The sequence below is a fragment of the Nannobrachium achirus genome (assembly GCF_963921795.1).
Source record: "Nannobrachium achirus genome assembly, chromosome: 13".
Taxonomy (NCBI): Eukaryota; Metazoa; Chordata; class Actinopteri; order Myctophiformes; family Myctophidae; genus Nannobrachium; species Nannobrachium achirus.
Window position 1 is genome coordinate 2743184 of NC_137833.1, and position 22637 is coordinate 2765820.

The 22637-nt window shown below is 43.1% G+C and overlaps 1 protein-coding gene across 1 annotated transcript in view; it reads left to right on the forward strand.

Annotated features, from left to right (window-relative positions):
• slc35f3b (solute carrier family 35 member F3b) overlaps positions 1 to 22637 on the forward strand; it is a gene marked incomplete at both ends in the record, with an annotated part of 167014 nt that overhangs the window by 137555 nt on the left and 6822 nt on the right. The window contains 3 exons of the mRNA XM_080739995.1: positions 4849 to 5068; positions 18358 to 18483; positions 22192 to 22384. Coding sequence (XP_080596121.1) covers positions 4849 to 5068; positions 18358 to 18483; positions 22192 to 22384 — 539 coding nt within the window. The remainder of the gene's footprint in view (positions 1 to 4848; positions 5069 to 18357; positions 18484 to 22191; positions 22385 to 22637) is intronic.

Consider the following 22637-nt stretch of genomic DNA (forward strand, 5'->3'; position numbering starts at 1 on the left):
GCACTGCCACTGGATGAGGTGAACAGGCTAAGAGCTCTGCTAAACTGGGAGAGCTAGTCTGGAAGCTGTACTTTACCGTACGAGTGGAAAGGTGAGGTTCTGGCGCAGAGCTGTGTGCTGGCCAGGTACTTGTAGAGTCAGAAGGTACTTGCAGACTCAGCCCAAGTGTGGAGATTGGCAACGGAAGACTAGTCTGACTGGGATCACTTCACTTTTCGGGCTTGTAACCGGTCTGGACACGTCATGTTGTAGTGCTCAAAGACTACAATTTGTCCGGAACTATCCACCGGAAACAGTTTTAACCCAAAATAATTCCCTTGCACTCAATGGCCTACCTAATAAACTCCTTGATTGCGACCGTAGGTCGCATTTACTATCAAACCCTGCACAAAGTGTAAGTCCGTCCGTCAGTCCGTCCGTCAGTCCGTCAGTCCGTCAGTCCGTCAGTCAGTCTGTCTGTCACACCTCACACGTCACACTTTTGCCCTGCTCATATCTCCGCAACCGTTGCCCCGATCCATGCCAAATTTTGCACACACACTCCTTACCTGCCAAACTACAACCTCCAAGGACCCCCGGAGCTCCAGGGACCCCCAGGTCCCTGGGGGACCCCAGATGTAAAAAAATTACCAAATGTGCTAAACTGACCAAATGACCACCCCAACGGGGCTGCTCACGGGGAATTCCCGGGGACCACCGACTCCTGGTGCTCCAGAACGGATGCAAAAGTGGTGGCGCCCCCAGTGGAGGACCCCCTACACTGCAGCTCACATAAAATGCCGTAACTCCGGCTAGGAGCGACCGGGACAGCCGGGGCCGGTACCTATTCGTCCGCCTTGCCGGCGCGGAGACCCCACCCCTCATTTCTCACATGGCCCTCTTCTAGCGCCACCATGAGGCCGATTCTTGCAAAACACATTTTTGGACACTGCTCCTACAATTTTTGCCCTAAAATCACGCAAATCGGTACACAGTATGTCTACACTCATCCCATCAACATGAATCTCTCCCATATAGCGCCACCTCCAGGCCGATTTTTAAAAACACATTTTTGGACACTGCTCCTACAGATTTTGCCCGAAAATCACGAAAATCACTACACAGTATGTCTACACTCATGTCATCAACATGGATCAGGAAGATTTTGGCAAAACACATTTTTGCCCTATTTGTGGAGATAAGTGACCTACGGTCGCTTATCTCCCGATTAGGGAGCCTTACTGGTGCGGAGTAGTTTTGTTTTTGAAAAATTCGTTTGGTATATGCATCTTTTAGTCCAACTCGTAGCGACTGGAAAGACTACACTAGGCTACTCCAGCATTTTAATTGGGATTGGGGAAACAAACTGGGGAACAAAATCAAAGCGACGCCGCTTCTTCTAGTGGTTTCCGGCCGCGCTTTAGGCGGAAACCAAACGGCCTGTTGTGAACGAACACCAGGCTTTCCCCCAGAAAGCCTGGTATAGGCGAGGTTAACGGAAGACAGGTGTGCAGATGACTGGAAGTCAGAGGTCTGCAGTGGCGTGCTGTGCCACAAGAGGGCGACACAGCACAATGTGAAGGCCAGGACATAACATAAGCGACACATTTCAAGCTTGTCGATCTGTTACTTTTGCTTTTTTTTTTTTTTTTTTTTTTTAAGATTTGTTTTTGGGCTTTTTGCCTTTATTGGATAGGACATTAGACTGACAGGAAATGGGGGAGAGACAGGGAGTGACATCCGGCAAAGGTCGCTTGGATCGGGAATCGAACCGGCGACGCCGACAGGCATTGATGCCGAAATGGCAATGCCTATATGGTATGCACCTGGTCCACTAGGCCACCAGGCAACCCGCTTTTGCTACTTTTTTATTTGAATCCTGAAAAGTAACAGTTCTTGTATGAGGTTTCCACACAACAGAGACAATAGTTGCGTTTCCATAAACATATTCGAAAAATAGGAAGCGAATTATCAGAAATGCTCATTGAGACAAAGTGAATTTAGTCTGTTTCCATCTGTGGGTGTCATTGGAATTAGTGTAGCGCTCCCTACCTCCTTGCACACCACTGGCCCCCACTGTTGTGCTTTAGCCTGACTGCAAGCGTCAGACTCTATCACACACTTCGTTTTGGGAAGAGAGTCTGAGATTTCGGGCAGACATTCCACTTCTGGGGGGGGCGGGCAGGGGGTGTTTTAAAAACATGTTAAGTTGACTTGCTTTTAATTGCTCCCTCTGAACTTCAAAGGGCTTGTGAGCTGCTGTAATTGATTGAGCCATACAAGTGTCAATAGCTTGTTAGTCACTGAAAGCATCAAAGACTACAATCTGTTTGATGTCTGTAATAAGAGTGGAGGGGGGAATGTGTTTGAATATACACAGACTCGCCTGATTGGCTGAATGGTTTTGAACCAGGCCACCACCCACCACGTGCCCCAAGCCTATAGCCCTGATTGGCTCGTCCTCTCTGAGGGCTGGTGGAAAAAGCTTATTTAATGTGAAGGGCCAGACTACACAACACCACCACTACCAACAGGGGGTGGTGTTGTGCAGTCTGGTTTATTAACCAGGCTAGTTGTGCTCAGGGTCCTTGGGAAACGCCAGGTCGCAGAAGAGCGACACAAACAACCAACACATAAACAGAGACTGAACGTGATACTGAGACAGTTTGGTATAAGTTTGCATTGAACAAATGTTCGTTTTAAGTTCTGTCGGAGGTTGTCTTTGTACAACGGTCTGTAAAGAGCTACAGCTGAGCTGGCACATTGTGAAAACAGAGTTCAGATGGTTTGTTTTGTGGGCTAACACTAATAATACAATGGACCAGAACGTCATTAAACAGCTTTATGGAAACGCAACTAATGTCTAAAAGTGCATGTAGACAGGCAATGTATTGGCTTTGTTGTGTTGCAAGTATTCAGAACGAGAGAGTAGTGCTACATCGATCAACTATTGGTAACTATTATTCTATTGATTACTTTTTCAATGAATCAGTTAATCGAGGAGCGTGGTCAATTATTTTGTTTGTTTTTACAGTGTATCAACAAATCAATTAATCTTTTTTTTTTTTTTTATATAATTGGAAGAAGTCAAAATTCATGTTTTAAAGTGTGCATTAGCTATCTGCCGGTAACTGTTTTTAATCTAAATTCAGTTTGTCGAGTCATTCAAAAAGGATTTTTCAATCGAATGACTCTTGCCTATTCAGATAGATGCTAATGTAAATTGACTGCAGACTGCAGGCAATTTCACTGCAGTCAATTTAGGTTTGCATTTACATTTACAGCAGAGCAAGATGTGCCCAAATAACCATCATCACTTTATTTAACACATTACATCTGCTGACTGCTGGCCTGTGTGTGTAAGGGTTAGGGTTAGCAAATGTCTGAGTAATAAAGTGGAGCTCTAGTTGAAGAAGCTATTGTAGAGTTGTAGCACCTGCAGTACTGAATGTGCTCCTGCCCATGTTAACTACTGATTGTCTGCTGTATTTGTTATTCATGGAGTCATTGTCATTCCTGGCTGCTGGAGCAAAGATCTTGCCAATATCCTTCATGATTGACAATGTTACCTGTCTAGCCCCACCTGAAAATATGCGGTGCCAGGGACCTCCACACAGATTTATGTTGTTAAAGGTGATACACCATGCATTTAAAAAGTATGTATGTCATATTGTTTATGTACCAAAAACGTTTTGAGGCTATATTACCACTCCTAAATAGAGAGCCTCTTTCATTTTGAATGGCTCTCAGAGCATTTTCAGCTGCAGTACCACCTTTGGCCTGAACTGCGCCACCCCCCCAAATCTTTTTGAAAAAACATTTTTTTTTTAAAGAATTTTGTTTTTTGAAAAATCGGCAGCAAATCTGGACAGCCTGTTTTGAGAACCCGTGGGATACTTTTAACCTTCGCCTTCTCAAAACCAGAGAAAGACACAACGGTCAGAAATGGGACTTTGTGAGGATAGAAGGTGCTAGTGGGACCCCAAAAAAAGGTTTTAAAATAGGAAAAGTGAAATTTCATGGTGTATCACCTTTAAAATGTTTCTAAAATGTCTTTTTTTTTTCCTCAATATTTTTTAAATAGCAAATATACAAGCTCACAATGTGTCGCAATGTGACACATTGTGAGCTTGCTGATCTGCTATTAATGTAAATGTAAATGTAAAGTAGTAAAACTGAGCCTAGTTGTCTCCACCAGCCGAAGGCTGAGGGAGAGTATGTTTTCCCCTCCGTCCGTCCGTCCGTCCGTCCGTCCGTCCGTCCGTCCGTCCGTCCGTCCGTCCGTCCGTCCGTGCGTGCGTCCGTCCGTCCGTGCGTGCGTCCGTGCGTCCTCGCAGTTTGTGAGCAGCTAATCTCAGTCACCGTTGGCCCGATCGCTGCCAAACTGAGCACACACACTCCCTGGATGCCAATCTAGAACCCTCTGCCCCACATTTTTTAAATCAGCCTCATGGTGGCGCTATAACAGGCCGATTTGTGTGGCCTGGTTGTTACCAGCTAATCTCCGGCGTCGTTGGCACGATCGCTGCCAAACTGAGCACACACACTCCCTGGATGCTAATTCAGAACCTCTGCCCCACGTTTTTTAAATCAGCCTCATGGTGGCGCTATAACAGGCCGATTTGTGTGGCCTGGTGGAGACCTGTGCTCGGAAGAGCACTGCTTCTAGTTGCTTCTGTTGGGCTTATTTCTTTGGCAAAATCTGGCAACAGACAATTCCGTGTCACTTCCTTACTTGGGAGGAAGTGAAAAGATGTTTTTGAAGCAGCACACAGAGAAAAACTCTCTAGCACCCCCTGTAAAAGGCAATGGCTGCCTCGATAGAGAGGACCAGGAATAAGGTGAATTGTGTTGTGTGTTTGTGTGCAGAGAGTGCTGTCGGCTGTTCGGTGACGAGGGCCTCACAGGGAGGGTGTTTGTGGCCAGGGTGGCGCCGTTCGCCCTGCTGTGGATCCTCACCAACTACCTGTACCTGCAGGCCCTCCGGAAGATCCACAGCACCGACGCCTCGGCGCTCTTCTGCTGCAACAAGGCCTTCGTCTTCCTGCTGTCCTGGATCGTCCTGCGAGACCGCTTCATGGGGGTCCGGGTGAGTCAGTCTGTATGACTATAGATAGACCGCTTCATGGGGGTCCGGGTGAGTCAGTCTGTATGACTATAGATAGACCACTTCATGGGGGTCCGGGTGAGTCAGTCTGTATGACTATAGATAGACCACTTCATGGGGGTGAGTCAGTCTGTATGACTATAGATAGACCACTTCATGGGGGTGAGTCAGTCTGTATGACTATAGATAGACCACTTCATGGGGGTCCGGGTGAGTCAGTCTGTACTGTATGACTATATGTATCTCTCTGCGTTGTGTGAAGTAGAGACAGACCCAGGACGCTCTTTGGAGACAACACTTCTTTTAATTCTGACAAAAGACAGAAACACACACGTCTCCAAGTGAGTGGTTTTAGCACACACAGCTCCTTTCTCTCTACAAAGACAAACAAACACTGTAAGTAATTTGTAACTTCAATTCTTAATTTGTTTTACAGAGAAGAAAACAAAAGCCACCCACCACATTCAATGTGGAAATACAGAAGAAAGAGGTGGAGGTGTGGCAGGGCATTTATACAGGGGGCAGAAGGAGGTGACTTAAAGGAGCTGTGACCACTACTACACTATAGTGGATGCACAGATGTATCGGCCACATCAGAGCAGTATAATCAGAGAGTGGTGTCACCGAGGGGTCCGAAAATGAACTCGTTACGTCACCCATTTCAGCTCTAAAGTGATGCAGCGTCGCGAATATCGGCATTTTTAGGTGAATATACAACATTAGAACGGTTTTAAAGTATTTTACAGTGACAACTAAAGTCTCTGTAATATTTACTTGGTACTATTGCCAAAAAACGATGTAAAATAACATGGTTAATAAAATTCGAATAAGATATCAGGAAATAACCTGTGATATTTTTTCTTTCATTTGTCTGAATCGATTATTTTTATAAAGGTCAAAGTCGTTAGGAAATAATGTTTTGAGCAGCTGCTCTCATTCATTTAGAGGACTTCCGGTTAGATATTTGTCACTATAGAAGCTCCTCCCGAGCCGCCATTGGACTCGCCCCATGAAGTGAACGTAGTTGGCCTAACTCTCCATTCTAAGGCTCTGGGCCACAGCATCGGCATCGGCCGATATTTCCCATATCGGTCAATATCGGTATCGGCAAATAAAGCTAACATTAACCGATGGCAGTGGCCGATATTTATCTGTTGTTGATAAGCACACATTTTACGCTGGTCATGTTGGTGTGTTGGTTATTTGCAGCCTACCAAGCTGTATTTATGAACAGTTATTTCTTATAATGAAGATGTATTTGTTTCCCTTGCACAAAAGGGGGAAATTATAACACTTAAAACAAAATAAACAAACATCGGTATCGATATCGGCTATCGGCTAAATTGTTATTTTAAACATCGGTATCGGCCAAGAATTTCCTTATCGGTGCATTACTATAACAGTACATAATGGAGAATAGTCAGGTATAAGCACTTATTTGTGTAATAGTTTGTGTAATTATATACTATTATAAAAAGGGGTCCAACTAGAGCAGTGGTGTTCAGCCAGTGGTCAGGGGACCACCAGTAGTCCCTGAGGGGGTTCCAGGTGGTCCCCAGCTAAATGATGGAGAGTTGGTAACCAAATGGACCCTTATAAATCTTTAAATGATTGTTACATTGGCATTACTTAATTTACAAGAAGTCTACTCGATTAGAAAATGTAGAAGAATTGTTGTTTTGATCAACGTTTGCTTGTTATCTCTCCTATGGTGCCAGTCACATGCTTGTTATCTCTCCTATGGTGCCAGTCACATGCTTGTTATCTCTCCTATGGTGCCAGTCACATGCTTGTTATCTCTCCTATGGTGCCAGTCACATGCTTGTTATCTCTCCTATGGTGCCAGTCACATGCTTGTTATCTCTCCTATGGTGCCAGTCACATGCTTGTTATCTCTCCTATGGTGCCAGTCACATGCTTGTTATCTCTCCTATGGTGCCAGTCACATGCTTGTTATCTCTCCTATGGTGCTAGTCACATGCTTGTTATCTCTCCTATGGTGCCAGTCACATGCTTGTTATCTCTCCTATGGTGCCAGTCACATGCTTGTTATCTCTCCTATGGTGCCAGTCACATGCTTGTTATCTCTCCTATGGTGCCAGTCACATCAATGCAGCATGGAATTGTGGACAAAATCTTATCCAATGATAACAAAATATATATATCTAAGTCTTTGGTCTGAGAGGCAACATTTCATTAGGTGGTCCGTGGCTCAAATTCCCAATAAATAATGGACCTTGATATGAAAAGAGTTGAAAGTCAGAGAGGGACTTGGAGTGCGTGAGGTGGGTGCACCTAGAAATGCGTTTGCATGTTTTGCGTATGCAACCGGTGTGTCATGTTTGTGTATGCAAACAGTGTATCATCAGAAGGTATGTCTGTTCATCACACAGGCTGCCAGAGAGACGTGGCATTTTTGACCCTCATTTATTCATTCATTCAAATTCCTTGGTTTTCCTCCTCTTCTCCCAGCGTCAATGTCAGCCTATCTGGTAGTCATGCAGTTCAAATAGCTTATTGTCAGGGGTGGACAATAACAGAATGTTAACAAAAAGATGTATGAGTATGTCATTGCTGTTGGGAAGCTTATTATTTTTTGTAAATTAATGCCCTACTACATGATCAAACAGAAGTACAAGATCTACAAGCTCGCACCATGTTTTGAGCTTGTAGATCTGCTAATTTTGCAGGTTTTTTTTTTAGACATAATGAGGTTTCCACTCGACAGAGACGATATGTACTTTACTTGAGTATTTGGATTGTTGGATACTTAGGACTTTGATTCCACTACATTTCAAAGACAAATATTGTACTTTTGACTCCACTACATTTGTAGAAAGAGGAAAAAAGGTACATTATGAATGCCGTATTTCAATTATGCCTATTGTGAAAATAACGGTTATACAAGCTCACAACGCATCGGGATGTGACACACTGTGAGCTTGTAGATCTGCTATTTTCACATTTATTAATCATTTTGTAAATGTTTTACTTTTGCATACTTGAGTATCATGGTATCATGGTCAGTATCATGGTCAGTATCATGTCAGTATCATGTCAGTATCTTGGTCAGTATCATGTCAGTATCTTGGTCAGTATCATGTCAGTATCATGTCAGTATCATGTCAGTATCTTGGTCAGTATCATGTTCGTATAATGGTCAGTATCATGTTAGTATAATGGTCAGTATCATGGTCAGTATAATGTCAGTATATTGGTCAGTATCATGGTCAGTATCATGTCAGTATCATGGTCAGTATAATGTCAGTGTCATTAGTGTCATGTCAGTATCATGGTCGGTATCAAAGTATGTTGGGTTAGTAGTGCGCAGTCTCGGCACAGCGTTTCCAAGTCCTAACACTTGTTTTCTTTTCTTTTCTTTTTTCTTCTTTTTTTAAGTTTTGAGGCTAACATTCAAAATAACACTTCATTTGACCATTGTGAAGGCACTGTAGTGCAGTGGTCTAACGCCTCTCTGAATACAAAGCTTCCTTGTTTGACTCCCAGACCAAACAAGGACAGGACAACTCAGGACAACTGTTGTAAATGTGTGATGTTGTAATGGTCTAATGCTCAGACTCTCAGAACAGAGTTTCCATCTATGAGAGACCCAGGCCCAACATCTTAACACAGTGAGCCACAGTGCTTGCTGTTCTGTTACAGTTCTCCGGATGTTTTGTTAGAATGAAAATGACTCAGGCGCTGTTACAATTATGTGTCAGAGTCAAGAGTAGAACAATCTTGGTGAGGTTTGAACTGATAACCTTGGGATCATTGAGAGAATGCCTACTCTTACCAAAATGAGCCACAGTACTTCACCAGCTACAGTACGGTGTGTTCTGTACTGTACTATTACGTCTTGTTTTTGTCACGTTGTGGCTTTGTACGAGGCAAGCTGTCTAGGAATGAATGGGTCTGCCTATAGCTGTGTCTCAAGACCTTAAACTAGATCCTATTTCCTACACTTCTTTCCTATTTTCTTTTATGTTAGTCCCGCCCACTGACAATAGAACGCATAGAAGAATTGTTTGGGCATATAATATAGGCTGCCTGAATGTTGGGTGTGTATGTACCGGTACACACATATCTACAATGTGCAGGCGAGCAAATATGTCTACGTTGAGTAACAGGGATGAGGTGCAGGTCAGTGGAGTGGATTAGGGCTGCATTAGGGAGTTGACAGCAAGATAAACGAGACAGGTTTTTGTTGTTGCTGCTTGGCCAGAACCCAGAGGTACCCAGAGGTACCCGGCACGACCTCTCACTGCAGTGCAGCCTGCCTGTCAGTCAGAAAACTGGACCGTTGGATTCCTGGTGCGAGCCGTTTCTTTCACCGCGGGTCAGAGACCTTGTATGTGTCAGTGTTTTATTCTGGGTCAGAAAGACCCCGACTTCAGGTGTTTCTGCACAATGCAAGCGTCAGAGAGGAAATTAATCATGGCTGAAGCAAAGTCTACGTTTGTGCAGCACTCATTCAAGTAGTAGAATAAAGATACACCAATACATATCTGTGGAAACATCCTATTCTACGGTCAAGGTAATTACACACACCTAGGTACACCTAGGACGATATACGTATTATACAATACGTATATCGTCATAAGCCAGCAAGCACGGTCAGGACCTGGACCAATCAGTGATGTCTTGATCAAGTCAAACCATGACTAGTCAGATCTGGCCTAGAATAGCACCTGATTTCAACCAACATAAATCCTGCCCACGAAAACGGACATCCTGGATTAATCAGAGAGGGTCCGATCGAGGCCAGATAAATATCATAACTAGTCAAATATGTCCCAGAATATAATCTTACATGCTCATAGTTCAACTAACATTACAAAAAATAACAATAATCCTGTCAAACAAAAAAGTCCATATGACGTCCTGGTAATGACGTCAAGACCATCCCCATATGGGCTGTGATCTGGCTGAGTTCTGAACGTCACCGGAGTCACCAGAGGACGTTATCATAACGTCATCATGACGTCATTTGGCTTGCAGGGCATACATGACTTATGACAACCATGACAAAAATAATTAGCCAATTAACGATGTAATAATGGTGACAGGCCTACACACAACTTCTATGACCTTGATGAGAATAATGCAAGGCAAACCAGGGGCTAGATTCTGCTCACTTCACGGCTTTCCAATCCAGATATGAGTCATAATTCAGCTAAAAATAATTCTGTGCACGCTACACTAACTTGTTTTGTTATAGTCTTAGAAGCGTCCGTGTTGTGATGATGAATGGCACCTACTGGGGCTTGTAGCAGTCCTTCACCACACCTAGCCGACATGACATCACTGTTTCACCAGGATGATTGGATTGGACTAACCCTGATGCATATCAAACTAAAACTAACCCTGATGCATATCAAACTAAAACTAACCCTGATGCATATCAAACTAAAACTAACCCTGATGCATATCAAACTAAAACTAACCCTGATGCATATCAAACTAAAACTAACCCTGATGCATATCAAACTAAAACTAACCCTGATGCATATCAAAATAAAACTAACCCTGATGCATATCAAACTAAAACTAACCCTGATGCATATCAAAATAAAACTAACCCTGATGCATATCAAACTAAAACTAACCCTGATGCATATCAAAATAAAACTAACCCTGATGCATATCAAACTAAAACTTGATATGGAGAAGAAAAAAAAGGTTGAGAATAGGGATGGGACGATAAGCGATATTATCGTTTATCGTGATAAAAAACACTCACGATAATCGTATCGTGGAGATTTAACATATTGTGATATCGTCCTCCATCATGCACTGTGTTCAGTTCACCTTTTATTTGCTGAGCTGCATATCCAGTACCACTGAAACCTTCTATAATTGGTAAAAAGTTATAATATACGTACTTGATACAGTCTTTTTTCACTCTCTATCAAATGTCTTTGCTATTTTTTGGCAAAGACGTTTGATAGAGAGTGAAGAGAGTGTAAAAAATAGCGTTGCGATGCGTTAACGTGAGCTTGTAGATCTGCTATGTTTCTGCCCCAGGATAATGGATTTTGATTATCGCAATAATATCGTAAATCGCGATTTTTTTTTTTGCCACAATAATCGTACATCCCTAGTTGAGAATCACTGGGGTATAGCCTCGGGGAGAGATGGACTGAATGAGAGAGGGATGAATCCATAGATGGACTGAATGAGAGAAGGAGGGTGAAAGGGGGATGAATCCATAGATGGACTGAATGAGAGACAGAGTAAAAGGAAAGGGGGATGAATCCGTGTGTGGAGAACAGATGAAGATGTGATGAAAGCGTCTCAGCCAGAGCAGCAGTGGGTCTGGGGGGAGATGGAGATTAACTCCAAACTAAAACCATTCATCTCCTGCTCCTCTCTTCACCCACATGCCAGGACACACACAAACGGTCGTTCTTCTGCAGTTCTTTGGGATAGTTGAGTTGCTATGCATCAGGCACGTGCACACATAGACATCCAAGGGGGCTTGAGCCCCTGCCCTTTTATCTGTCTGTAAAAAGTGCCCTCTCCGGACCATGAATGCGGTTTTTACTATGGTGAAAGAAATGCAAATGCCCCGTCTTTCCATGCCATACCTGAAGGCAGCATTCAAGAGAATTGCCTTGTCCAAACTCTGCTAAACTTGAATGCAGCAGCTTATGTTTGAAATAATTGCCCGCTCTGTAGAAATCCATGCCGTTACGCCACATCTCCAGTATTGACTTGATAATGCTTAGTTCAGTGTGGTATCACACACTGAAAATAGCCAGCCTCCAAGCTCACAACGCGGAGGTCTGCTATTTTCGATATTTCCACCAAAAGGCCCTTCTAGAAATGTCAGCCCCTGCCTCTCTAACATTCTCTGCACGTCCCTGCTATGCATACAGTGCCCCTGCCACGAAGAGGAAAGGTACACACACACCAGTGTTGCCATTTACGCTTATTATAAGCAACTTGGTGCTTTCTATTTTCATTAGGTTGCACCATTTGATATTGTCATACACGTTCTGTCATGTTCATTGTGAAAATAGTACAGTATGTTTGAAATGACACAAAACAAACCTGATGCGTGACTTTAAAATGAGATTTTCTAAATGTGTCATCTTGCCTTCTCACTTGCATATGACAGGGGTTTATAAACAGAAGGTTATTGGCACAAAAAAAGAAAAACTCATTAAAGAACTAAAACAGCTATACAAGCAAACTGATATGATATGATTCAACAAACATCAAATCTGTCTGATGATAATAGGAGATGAGAATAAAAACAAATAAATGATAAATCAAAGGATTTCATTGAAATTAAACCAAACTAGAACAACTGTTAAATCAAACATGGGGAAACACATTAATCAGAAAGTATTTTTTAATCAGTTAGTTGATTAGTTTTGATTGAACATAGCAGTTGTTACTACAGTGCTCTACGAACTCACCTGGTAGAGTTCAGTAAAGCTAAAGGCCCATCTTTGTGCACTGTGTAAGGATGAAGAACAGTGGAAGCACGTCAGGTACTTTAAGCCCTCGTTCCAGTGCAGGCTCAGTTATTCACGGCTGGCTGAGTGGGATAAGGTGTATAAGGATAAGGTGTATAAGGATAAGGTGTATAAGGATAAGGTGTATAATGTTTGAGTATTGTTGAGCCAGCATGTGTCTGCTGTAGTGCTTTAGAACAGCACTGTCAAGTGGAAACCTTGTATGTCCGAAAGCTTAATGCATTTTTAAGCATAATTACAAAATGTATAGTGTTCACATAATTCAATAGAATAATGTTTTATGATCAGCCCTCCACAAACATGATCGTTATCAGCAGTGAGGTTTCCATCGCTGATGGATAGAAACCTTGTATGTCCAACAGTGTTTCTTCTCAGGAAATGGGGAAAAAAGAGCATTTGATCCAGTGGATCCAATAACTTTATTATTGAGTCACAAGCTCAAAACTTTTCATTGGTTAAATATTTATAAAACGGACATCCACAACGTGTTGTGTGAGCTTGTAGATCTGTCGTTTTCGTATGATTTCGTAAATGGACTGTGAGTTGTGCCGGTATACTAGGAACTCCTGTATACTGTATGTCGCTTGAAAACAGTGTATATCACTCCTTCAGCTCTCACTGCCGACGGGATGCATCTGTACTGTTTAATGCAGCACAAGAGTGTGTGCGTCTGTGTGTGTGTGTGTGTGTGCGTGTGTGCGTGTGTGCATGTGTGCGTGTGTGCGCGTGTGCGCGTGTGTGTGTGTACGCGCGTGCGCACACCAGGGAGTCTCAACCATTTTTTGCCAGGACACAAGGCGACTGTATAAATCCATGACCGAAAAAAAATAAAGAAAACGTAATCAAGTGTAAATGAGTCTAGACATGAATTGCAGAGGGTGACAGACAGACTAATGGTGTGACAAAAGTCTGACTCTGAGACTCTGGTGTGACTGTTTACTTTGTCATTTATTGATTAGAGTTCATGCTTACTTCTGTTTATTCCCATCTCGCACTTGTAAGTCGCTCTGGATAAGAGCGTCTACTAAATGCTCAAATTGTAAATTGTAAATTAATGACACTGTAAATTCCCAGGTGAAATGTTTTGCCTGTACAACATTGCTGTTTTTTACTGTTGCACAGCCCAAAAACCCTTTGGCTTAAGTGCGTTGGACTTCATTTGTTGTTGAATGCTTCTCAAAAACTCTTTGTACCACTATAACCCATTTAGACCTGTCACTCTAGATTTAACCACTTTAACCATTATTTTATGCTTTAACTATAAAAAAGAATACTGAGTGCCGCGCTGCGAGTTTTTCTTTCTTTTTTCTTTTTTATCATGAACATTTGTGCAAATCTTTGAATATATAATTTTTAAAGCAAACATTTGTAACTCAAATATTTGCTTCTGGGGGTTAGGGGGTCCCTGATAAATACTATTTTGAGATGGAGGTTGACATGAAAAGGTTTGAGAACCACAGACATAGAAACATGAGTTTATCTAAAACCTTAGAAGGATTTAGAAGACATTTATAGAATCAGGTCAAAATATTCAAAGACTTCCACAAATCTTCAAGACTTTTAAAAAATAGCAGATCTACAAGCTTAAGCTTGTAGATCTGCTATTTTTTCAATAGATAAAAAGCATAACATAATGGTTTAAAGCGGTTCAAGTCTAACGCGACACAGATACGTTCCAGGTCACAAGTTTTACAAAAATCTGTTCCAGATTTTATGGGGTTATCTTTGTGCCATAATTAATTCGTATTCGTACTTTTCCTTTTTTTTACTCGTAAACATTTTTACCAAAAAAATTACACGTAAACAAATTAATTCGAAAAAAACTATACGTAAAAAAAAAAAAGTACGAATGTTTTTTTGGAAGCTGCAGTGATTATTATGCCAAAACTAAAAAGGAAAGCCAAAATACGAATATTTTCTTACTGTTTTACGAGTTGTTTTTTTGGTTACTTCATCACGAATGCTTTCATCAGATGCACGACTGCAAATCTCAGTCAGCAGTTAGGAAACTGCCAAAAATCACATGATCAGCAGAGAGCCAATGATGTGAGGCCTGTCCCACTAGCCAATCAAAAGGCTCCGGAGTTGGCATGGCAACCAGCTGTTGCCATGTCTTGTAAAAGTGAGTACTCTGGGCTTTCTTATACATCATTTTAGCTAATTCCATCACCAGTCCCTATGGAAGTCTAAATGTTCAAAAAATAATACATAAATACTACAATGAAATGAAATAAAAGAAATAACAAAATGATATAAATAAAAAATAAATAGTTCTATAGATCTAATCATTTGTATAATTGTATTAAATAAGAGAAGTACTCTTTGTATTGTACTTCTTTTAAATAAAGGGGCCTCGGCATCGGCCAAGGGACCCCCCGGGGACCCCCTGGAGCTCTGGGGCGCTCCGGGGACCCCCGCGGACCCCTGGCGCCGCCGCAAAGGGGCTCCGAAGGGGCCCAAAAATAGGAGCGGCACTTTGATGGGAAATTTGGGACTTTGACCGTGCGGACCCCTCCATGGGTGACGGGACCGGGGCAAACGTGACAGCGCGGCCTGGTGGCTGCTCCCCAGTACTGCAGCGCACATAAAAACTCATAACTCGGGCTAGGAGCGACCGTTCGAGACGGGACTGGTACCCACATGTCCGGCTCGGGGCCCCGGAGCCGGCCGTGGAGGAGCGCCACCTGGCGGCCGAACGCCGGTACTGCAGGCGGGTAAAAAAGGCCGTAACTCTGCCCCCGAGCCACCGGGAGAGACGGGGCCGGCTGCGGGGGGGTCCTTGACCTTAATTGGTGCGACAGGAAGTGCCCTTCGCCAAACAGGAAGTGCCTCTATATCTCATGAACCGTTTGTCGTACAGACGTGTGGGTGGCGTCATATCACATGATTAAGAGTCCTTGACCTTAATTGGTGCAACAGGAAGTGCCCTTCGCCAAACAGGAAGTGCCTCTATATCTCATGCACCTTTTGTCGTACAGATGCGTGAGTGGCGTCATATCACATGATTAAGAGTCCTTATTAACCTTAATTGGTGCTTCCTTCGCCAAACAGGAAGTGCCCTTCGCCAAACAGGAAGTGCCTCTATATCTCAAGAACCGTTTGTCGTACAGACGCGTGGGTGGCCTCATATTACTTGATTAGGAGTCCTTGACCTTAATTGGTGCAACAGGAAGTGCCCTTCGCCAAACAGGAAGTGCCTCTATATCTCATGAACCGTTTGTCGTACAGACGCGTGGGTTGCGTCATGTGACTTGATTGGGAGTCCTTGACCTTAATTGGTGCAACAGGAAGTGCCCTTCGCCAAACAGGAAGTGCCTCTATATCTCATGAACCGTTTGTCGTACAGACGCGTGGGTGGCCTCATATTACTTGATTAGGAGTCCTTGACCTTAATTGGTGCAACAGGAAGTGCCCTTCGCCAAACAGGAAGTGCCTCTATATCTCATGAACCGTTTGTCGTACAGACGCGTGAGTGGCGTCATTTCACATGATTAAGAGTCCTTAACCTTAATTGGTGCTTCCTTCGCCAACAGGAAGTGCCCTTCACCAAACAGGAAGTGCCTCTATATCTCAAGAACCGTTTGTCGTACAGACACGTGGGTGGCCTCATATTACTTGATTAGGAGTCCTTGACCTTAATTGGTGCAACAGGAAGTGCCCTTTGCCTAACAGGAAGTGCCTCTATATCTCATGCACCTTTTGTCGTACAGATGCGTGGGTGGCGTCATATCACATGATTAAGAGTCCTTAACCTTAATTGGTGCTTCCTTCGCCAAACAGGAAGTACCCTTGCCAAACAGGAAGTGCCTCTATATCTCTTAAACATGTGATATGGCGCCACCCACGCGTCTGTACGACAAACGGTTCATGAGATATAGAGGCACTTCCTGTTTGGCGAAGGGCACTTCCTGTTGCACCAATTAAGGTCAAGGACTCCTAATCAAGTAATATGAGGCCACCCACGCGTCTGTACGACAAACGGTTCATGAGATATAGAGGCACTTCCTGTTTGGCAAAGGGCACTTCCTGTTGCACCAATTAAGGTCAAGGACTCCCAATCAAGTCACATGACGCAACCCACGCTTCTGTACGACAAACGGTTCATGAGATATAGAGGCACTTCCTGTTTGGCGAAGGGCACTTCCTGTCGCACCAATTAAGGTCAAGGACCCCCCCGCAGCCGGCCCCGTCTCTCCCGGTGGCTCGGGGGCAGAGTTACGGCCTTTTTTACCCGCCTGCAGTACCGGCGTTCGGCCACCAGGTGGCGCTCCTCCACGGCCGGCTCCGGGGCCCCGAGCCGGACATGTGGGTACCAGTCCCGTCTCGAACGGTCGCTCCTAGCCCGAGTTATGAGTTTTTATGTGCGCTGCAGTACCGGGGGGCCGCCACCAGGCCGCGCTGTCACGTTTGCCCCGGTCCCGTCACCCATGGAGGGGGTCCGCACGGTCAAAGTCCCAAATTTCCCATGAAAGTGCCGCTCCTATTTTTGGGCCCCTTCGGAGCCCCTTTGCGGCAGCGCCAGGGGGTCCGCGGGGGTCCCCGGAGCTCCCCAGAGCTCCAGGGGGTCCCCGGGGGGTCCCTTGGCCGATGCCGAGGCCCCTTTATTTAAAAGAAGTACAATACAAAGAGTACTTCTCTTATTTAATACAATTATACAAATGATTAGATCTATAGAACTATTTATTTTTTATTTATATCATTTTGTTATTTCTTTTATTTCATTTCATTGTAGTATTTATGTATTATTTTTTGAGCATTTAGACTTCCATAGGGACTGGTGATGGAATTAGCTAAAATGATGTATAAGAAAGCCCAGAGTACTCACTTTTACAAGACATGGCAACAGCTGGTTGCCATGCCAACTCCGGAGCCTTTTGATTGGCTAGTGGGACAGGCCTCACATCATTGGCTCTCTGCTGATCATGTGATTTTTGGCAGTTTCCTAACTGCTGACTGAGATTTGCAGTCGTGCATCTGATGAAAGCATTCGTGATGAAGTAACCAAAAAAACAACTCGTAAAACAGTAAGAAAATATTCGTATTTTGGCTTTCCTTTTTAGTTTTGGCATAATAATCACTGCAGCTTCCAAAAAAACATTCATACTTTTTTTTTTTTACGTATAGTTTTTTCGAATTAATTTGTTTACGTGTAATTTTTTTGGTAAAAATGTTTACGAGTAAAAAAAAGGAAAAGTACGAATACGAATTAATTATGGCACAAAGATAACCCCATAAGATTTTGACTGTAACAAACCGATAATGTTGACTTGTGTTGTAGCTGTCTTAGTGGCACTGCCCCAGCAATATAGCATCAACTATCAGTTATATAGTATCAAACCTACAGTATAGCCAATCTACAAGCTCAAAACGCGTGGCGATGTGACGCATTGTGAGCTCGTAGACATGCTACTTTTTAAAGAAAATGTTAGGACATTGAGAAAATGTTTGAAAATAAATAAATTATCTCTGTTGGGTTAGGTGGAAACCTCATATGTCCAAAACATTTATTTTTCAGGATTCAAATAAAAAAATAGCAAAAGTAGCAGATGGACAAGCTAAAAGTACAATGCCTTGCATGTGTTTGGAGCTTGCAGATCTGCTACTTTAGATGCTTTTGTGTGATCAAGAAGGGCGTTCATTTCTGAAAAAAACAAAACAATTGTGTTAAAATATGGAGATAAGAGGTCTCGCCCCGACAGCAACAAAACAACACAATGGAACTTATTATTCTCAGAGCGAGCACACTGTTGTGAGCAATGCACCCTGCCTGTCTTCCCTCTCCAGATAGTGGCGGCCATCTTGGCCATAGCAGGCATAGTGATGATGACGTACGCGGACGGCTTCCACGGTCGCTCTGTCATCGGAATCACCCTGGTGGTGTCTTCAGCTTCTGCATCAGCACTTTACAAGGTACAGTATATGAGGCACACAATTGCTCTTTGGACTGTACACTACAGTACTCTTTTTCTTTTTCTTACTTCTCTGTAACTTGTAACCTTAACTGCTGTGCTGCCTCTGGGCAACTGAATTCCCCCCGTGGGATAATAAAGCTATCTATCTATCTATCTACAATTACACAATACCACAATATCCTTGCTCTGCGGCAGAAACCGCTAGGCTCTTATCTCCAATCCTAACCTGTGTTTTTTTTAGTAAATTAATGTCCTACTTGAACATACAGTACTACGGCAGGGGTCTTCAACATTTTCAGTCCAAGGACCCCTTGTTGAGAGAGAGATGTGTTAATATATTCCATATAGTTTCATCTTTTGACAGCACAATCATCAGTGTATTTTGCATTCATGTCCATTTGTGTTTTTAGATATTTAACCATTGAACCGTCAATACTTATAAAACTTGTACTTAGTTAGCTCTTTTTCCCCTCTACACCAAAGCTCTTTGCCAAAAATAGCCGATCTACAAGCTCACAACGCCTCGTGCTGCGAAGCGTTGTGAGTACTGTAGATCTGCTATTTTTGGCTAAAGTTCTCTGAATATGGAGGGTTCAGGTGGTTAACTCAGCGGGTGCCCACGACGCGTTTGCGTACGGAGGAGGGGTGCGTCTAACTTTTGAAAATCAACAGAGGGAGGGGTGGCTCACCAGAGTTCTTAATTGCCTCCTTTGAACTACAGAAGACCAAGTGACGTAATGACGCATGCATTGACGCAGCAGGGCCGTATTCAATACAATGGTGGTGGGCCTGGGCATCGAGAGGGGATAAATGGGGCTCAATCTTGGGGCACCCAATGTGTTAACACATATGGTGCCAACCCCGAGTTTCCCGAGTTTGTATTGGCACTAGTGCTGTGCCAACCCCGAGTTTCCCGAGTTTGGGCCGTTTTAGATTTTTTTTTTTTCAAATTTTTTTTTTGGACCTCCAGAAATGTATTAGGCATGATCGCGATCGCGAAATTGCATGTTTAACCCCCATACCAACCCATTCTTTCAAACATGGCAGCCATGTTTGTTTACATCTGAAGAAAACATAATGGCTGATAAATCATGAATGCCTGAACGGATTTCCAAGCGGATTTTTTTGTTTGAAAGCTGTGAATAGCATCTACACACGTGGTGCATCATCTAGGCATGGGCGTGCACTTTTTACACACTTGCACAATTACATGGAAGTCTATGGTAACCATGGCAACGCGAGACATTGAAGAGAAAAAATCATTGCAACATAAGTGTTAAAGTCACATCTTTTTATAATATATTTATAGCTGCAGTCCCCACATCCAAAGTGTGGTTTAAATCTCTTTAGATTCAAGGTGGTTCAACCCCTGATCAATAAATGTATTTTTCTCGCCCCAAATAACTTCCATAAATGAGTTTTATAGTACCTCAAACTTGGCTCTGTCTTTGCCCTCATAGAGCATTCAAGAACCTATTACTTATGCCAGTACTGTGAGAATCACTCCAGAGGACCTTGTAGTCTACACTGATTCCAAGCACATCTTCATTTGTTCACTTTGATAGCCAATTTGTATTCTATATTTAGAATTTCCAAGTTACAAATTAATTGTAAGTGTATATATTACCTTAGCTTTTGCCATAATATTATATGGCTTCTGTGCAAACATTAAGCAAGAATATTAGGACAAACAGCCTGATGTCATGAGAAGACAGGATGAATGTCAGGCTGTCATATAGAGTACAGTAGGTTGTTATGTTGGCCCATTCATATACTCATTGTTAATGTGAGCATCAGTGAGGTTTAGTGATGTCATAAATACTCACAGCAGCAGATGCACGCACAGCAGTTAGCAATCAAGCAGCCCCATAAAGGTTTAGTGTCCTCTCTCTTCTCCACAGCAACACGCACGCACGCACGTGCACATGCACACACGCACGCACGCACGCACGCACGCACGCACGCACGCACGCACGCACGCACGCACGCGCGCACACACACACACACAGCTCGAAAGCACACTGTTTGCACTGCATCAAAACATTTTTCAGTGAGTGGTGACCTTTTGGGATTTTTTTTTTTTTTTTTATGGGAAGGCTTCAAAAACACAAAACATGATTTAAAAAAACGAATAAACTACAATCTTGTGATGTTATAGTATAATGACCTTGACCTTGGTTTTCGTCTTTGAACTCAAAAAGCCCTTGTTGGCTTACACAACATCGCTGTCGGGCAGATACCTTGTATCTCCACATTTCAACTTTTTATGTTTTTTTTTTTTTTTAAATAAAAAACATATCATACTACAGTGCCCCACAAAAGTTGCGAAAATGATCTACAAGCTCACAACCTGTTGCATTGCGACGCGCTGTGACCTTGTAGATCGGCTATATTTGCTACTTTTGCATTTTGAATACCTGAGTGACAAGCAAACAGTTTTGGACGTACAATACCAGGTTTCCACCCTGACCTGACAGCGGTGTATAAGCCGGTTGACGTGTGCCGTGTGCTCCGACAGACGCAGGGTGCTTGGGTTGCTTTGCGGCCCGGCCCACAGGCAGCCATGTCTTATAGAGATTGCTATTCGCTCCCTCCCTGGTGGCGCTCGTGTCTTGCTGATAAACAACACATCGCTGACCCAGTGCCAGGGAACGTGGCGGTCGCTTGGCACTGCCACAGGCCACACACGCTCTGCTATGCTCCAAATAGCTGATCGACACAGCTTAGAGGCTTAGCGTCGCAATACAACACGTTGTGAGCTCCTAGATCAGCTATATTTGATTGAATGCCGAGTTGGTGGTTGATGTATGTTTTGTTTTATAATCTAAATGTAGGTAATTAGTAACTAGCGTCAAGACACTGAAACATTCAAGTAAATGTTCTGTTCCTTATTCTAAGTAGAGTGCTTGAGGGAAATGTACTTAAAAGGATACCGTATTTCACTTTCAAATAACATAAAAAAAAAGTAATGGAAAGTAATATAAATACGCATTAGAATGTCCTTCTAATGCGTGAGGGGGCAGTGATTTTTCTATTACTTTTTTTCCCCATTTATTATTTTCAATGTATTTTAATATGACTATATTAAATATGTTTTTATATGAATATCGTTGTTGTCGGGTGGAAACCAGGTCCAAAACCATTCGTTTTGTATTTATCATTTTAAAAGTGATTTAAACTAGTGAAAATAGCCGATCTACAAGCACACACTTGTAGATCTGCTGTTTTCACTAGTTTTGTGCCAGTCTTGTATGATGAAGCAAAGGCTTTACTTTACGAAAAACCGACAGTGACGATATACTTTATGTGAAAGTGAAACATCCCTTTCAGTTACTCCCCACCACGGGCCAGGCCCCTGCTATGAATTCACAACGTGTCAGCCTTCTGATTGGTCCCTGACTGGCCAACCAGAAAAAAATCTTCTATGCAGTGGGACAAAGTCCTCATTCTTTCATTCATATAAATGGATAGAGTGTAATTTTAAATTGCCTTGAATACATTTTTCTTTTGGTACTTTAAATAGCGAGGCAATGAAAAATCTTGTTTTTACAATGGGAGTGGATGGACAAAAAAGTCTTCCCTGACTTTTTTGTCCCACCTAGTAACAGAGCGACAGGGGGCGGGACTTAACAAAGAGTGAATTCACAAAGTGTCTAACGTATCGATCGCCTCTCTCTGCTCTTACATCCCTCCGTCCACTACGTAGGTTCTGTTCAAGATGGTCCTGGGCAGCGCCAAGTTCGGAGAGGCCGCCCTCTTCATGAGCATCGTCGGCTGTGCCAACTTTGTCTTCATCAGCTTCGTGCCCGTCCTGCTGTATTTTCTCCGTGTGGAGTACATTGCCTCGCTAGAAGACGTCCCCTGGGCCTACGCGTGTGGGGTGGCGGGCCTGCTTCTAGGTATGGAAGTACTGTGTCGCTGCTGAATCCTCCCATCTCCATATTTTAACTGTTTGTGTTTCTACTTGATCATGCTACAGCGTCCACACAAAAGTAGCAAAAGTAGCCGATGCACAGGCACGATATGCAGCACAAAGCGACGTGTTTTGAGCTTGTAGATCTGCTAATTTTGATGCTTTTGAATTCGAATAATATAAGTAATAGTTTTGTTTCCACCCTGACAGACGATGTAGTCCATAAATGTATAAACAAC